The sequence below is a fragment of the Solanum dulcamara genome, chromosome 4 (genome assembly GCF_947179165.1).
Source record: "Solanum dulcamara chromosome 4, daSolDulc1.2, whole genome shotgun sequence".
In the NCBI taxonomy this organism is placed as follows: Eukaryota; Viridiplantae; Streptophyta; class Magnoliopsida; order Solanales; family Solanaceae; genus Solanum; species Solanum dulcamara.
Genome location: NC_077240.1, coordinates 27,336,527 through 27,339,197, shown reverse-complemented (window position 1 = coordinate 27,339,197; position 2,671 = coordinate 27,336,527). Strand labels below are relative to the sequence as shown.

At 39.0% G+C, this 2,671-nt stretch overlaps 1 protein-coding gene across 1 annotated transcript; it reads right to left on the bottom strand.

Annotated features, from left to right (window-relative positions):
* Positions 1-1,021: 1,021 nt before the first annotated feature.
* On the bottom strand, positions 1,022-2,422 carry LOC129884917 (probable aspartic proteinase GIP2). Its single transcript, XM_055959183.1, has one exon. It carries the CDS (start codon positions 2,353-2,355, stop codon positions 1,036-1,038), a length of 1,320 nt encoding a protein of 439 aa, XP_055815158.1. The 5' UTR covers positions 2,356-2,422; the 3' UTR covers positions 1,022-1,035.
* Between the last annotated feature and the right edge of the window lie 249 nt (positions 2,423-2,671).

The window sequence follows — 2,671 nt, the reverse complement described above, 5'->3', positions numbered from 1 at the left end:
TTGAGACCCGACATTTAAACTCAACTCAAACTGACCTTAACACCAACACCCAACCCCGATGATTGATTCAAAACTTGATCCCGACATCCGACTAGGACCCGACCTCGACCCGAGATCCAAAATGGGACTCGATTTTTGAAATAGGATCTGACCCCGACACCCCACACAGGACCCAAATTTTGACCTGACATCTAACCCCGACAGTAGATTCAGGACCCGACTTTCAAACTGGGACTCGACCCCGAACTCTCGACTCTCGATCCGAGACTCAATTTTTAAATTGAGACCCGATTCCGACACCCAATACAGAATCCGACTTTTAAATTGGGATTCGACCCTAAAACCCGACCTCGACGACGAATTTGGGACTCGATCTCGATACCTAATTTGGGATATGATTCTGACTCCCTATTCAGGACCTTACTTTTGAACAGAGAGTCGACTTTGACACGCGATCAGGAACCTAACTTGTGAACAGAGACCCAACTTTGACACCCATCCCTGGACCCAACTTTCGAACCGGTATCCGACTCTGACATTTAACCCAGGTTCCGACTTCCGAATTGGATCGAGAGGCGGGTTCTGAATACATAATCATGAGTCGGATTTTGGATTTTGGGTAAGTATTGACAATTGGTACCCGTGACTTGAGTTAGGGTGGAATGTTGAGGTGTTAGGTTGAAAAAGAATCTTGAAAAATATTTTTCTTAGTTTTTGGAGATAGGTCATTTTTTCTAAATTTGAGAAAAATAAGTTGATTTTGAAAATGCTTTTACCCTTAAATACTCATATTTCTATGTGATGAATACGGGTTTAAACCCATATTTTATCCATTTAAAAAATTACTCACCCAACCCATTAAAATATAGGCGGGGTTACCAAAATATGAGTTCATTTTGCCGGCACCAATTGCGACTAAATTCAACAGCCAAACGAAGTAGAATACATTTATTCTTGATCAACTCCATCTTTGGAAATAAAGAAAACAATTATTTGAATCTAAAATTACAAAAGCACAACCTTTTTGTTTTACCATCAAGCTTTGGACGTAAAGTTGAAGTTGGCACATGTTGTTTCATCAAATAAGAGCGATGAAATGATACCCAACCTTTTGTTAGCAATGTCAAATTGCAAAAGGTTGTCTTCAATTTGATGTGCTCCAATGACTATAGAAGTTGTTTCAAATTCAACTCCACCATCTAGAAATCCAAGACAGACCACGTCATTATTCACCGTCACCATAGAATTCGCACCCCAAATATACCAAGATGTAGTAGCATTTTTGTTTCCCAACACTAGTTCAATGGGTGGAACACCAGGGCCAACATGATTACTTCCCAAGCTCGTTCTATTATAGCACACTTTAAAAGGAGCCACAGGTTTCACCCTTGGAACATTAGCCAGCGATCTAACAAATGCCTTTGTTAAAGCATTATAAATCGAAGTCTCTAATTTTGTGTAAGGATCAACCGTACTAATTTTTGTTCCCCCTTTTCCATCTTTGGTTATGTTCAGCAATGTGGTATTTATTGGCACGACAATACCATTTATTTTGATAGATGTCACTCCAATAAAATAATCCGTCGAAGGCTCCCCTTCAAAATATGACCCTGATGTACTAACAGGGTTTTTGAGAAGTGGGGTGTAAACAAATCTCCATGAGACATCCATTCCAGGAAGAAAAACATAAGGACTATCACCAAAGAAAATAACCCCACGAGAGGTTGTGGATGAAGTCAAGCATATAGCGAATTTTCGAGGTACACGAAAAGCATTAGACAATTGAGTAGGAAATCCCACATAACCATTCCCAAGTCCAAGAATTCCTTTAACAGTCTTTGCTAGTCCTTCAAGAAGAGAATTAGGAGCACAATCAAAAACTACTCCATTTGTTGATAAGAATTTACTAGGATTTGAGCCATCGGTCGATTGAAGTGAAATCACATCTTGTGCAAGTTCACCACCGGTGCTAGTACGAATAAAGGGATTATAAGGAATATGTGAACAAGTGTTATTGTTGCATCCTGGTGAAGAAGGACCTACACATGATTCAACACATGCACCGGAAAAAGAACGTTTACAAGGGATAGAACCACAAGGGACAGGTTTATAAGATTTGCTAACGTAACCTTTTTCACAATCAACCCATAAAAATCGTTGACCAAGATCGATCGTAAGTTTGATTGGGACAAGGGGTGTTCTTTGGTTAATGGTTGTGACAAATTGTTTAGTGGATGCATCTTTGGTTACTGGAAGAAGAAACGCTCGAGGTCTCGGAGTCGTTTTCGCTAAGGAGAGGGAGAACAAGAGGAGCAAAGAAAGAAAAAAGAATAGACAACTTATTTTGGAAACCATTGCTACGTCATTGATGGAGTGTGTAGAATTTGGAGATGTAGCATTTTACAAGACCTCCTATTCCAGAATCCGCTCATTTCACATCAGATTTATAGTAATGCAAAGCTTATTTAATTTGATTCTTGATGATTTATGATATGACGTTATTTTATTAGCCAAGGGGCAAGACGCAACCTGAAAGAAATAAAAAATCTTTTTATAATATATTGTTCATTTGTTTAAGTATACAAGTTGCGGTGTATGAATTCAAGGATCTATGAACATGGACTATAATTAATAGGTATTGCCTGCCAGTGCATGATTTCGTCCAAATGAA

Excerpts from the sequence above, each read along its gene's own strand:
- LOC129884917 (XM_055959183.1), bottom strand. The coding sequence starts at position 2,355 with ATGGTTTCCAAAATAAGTTGTCTATTCTTTTTTCTTTCTTTGCTCCTC.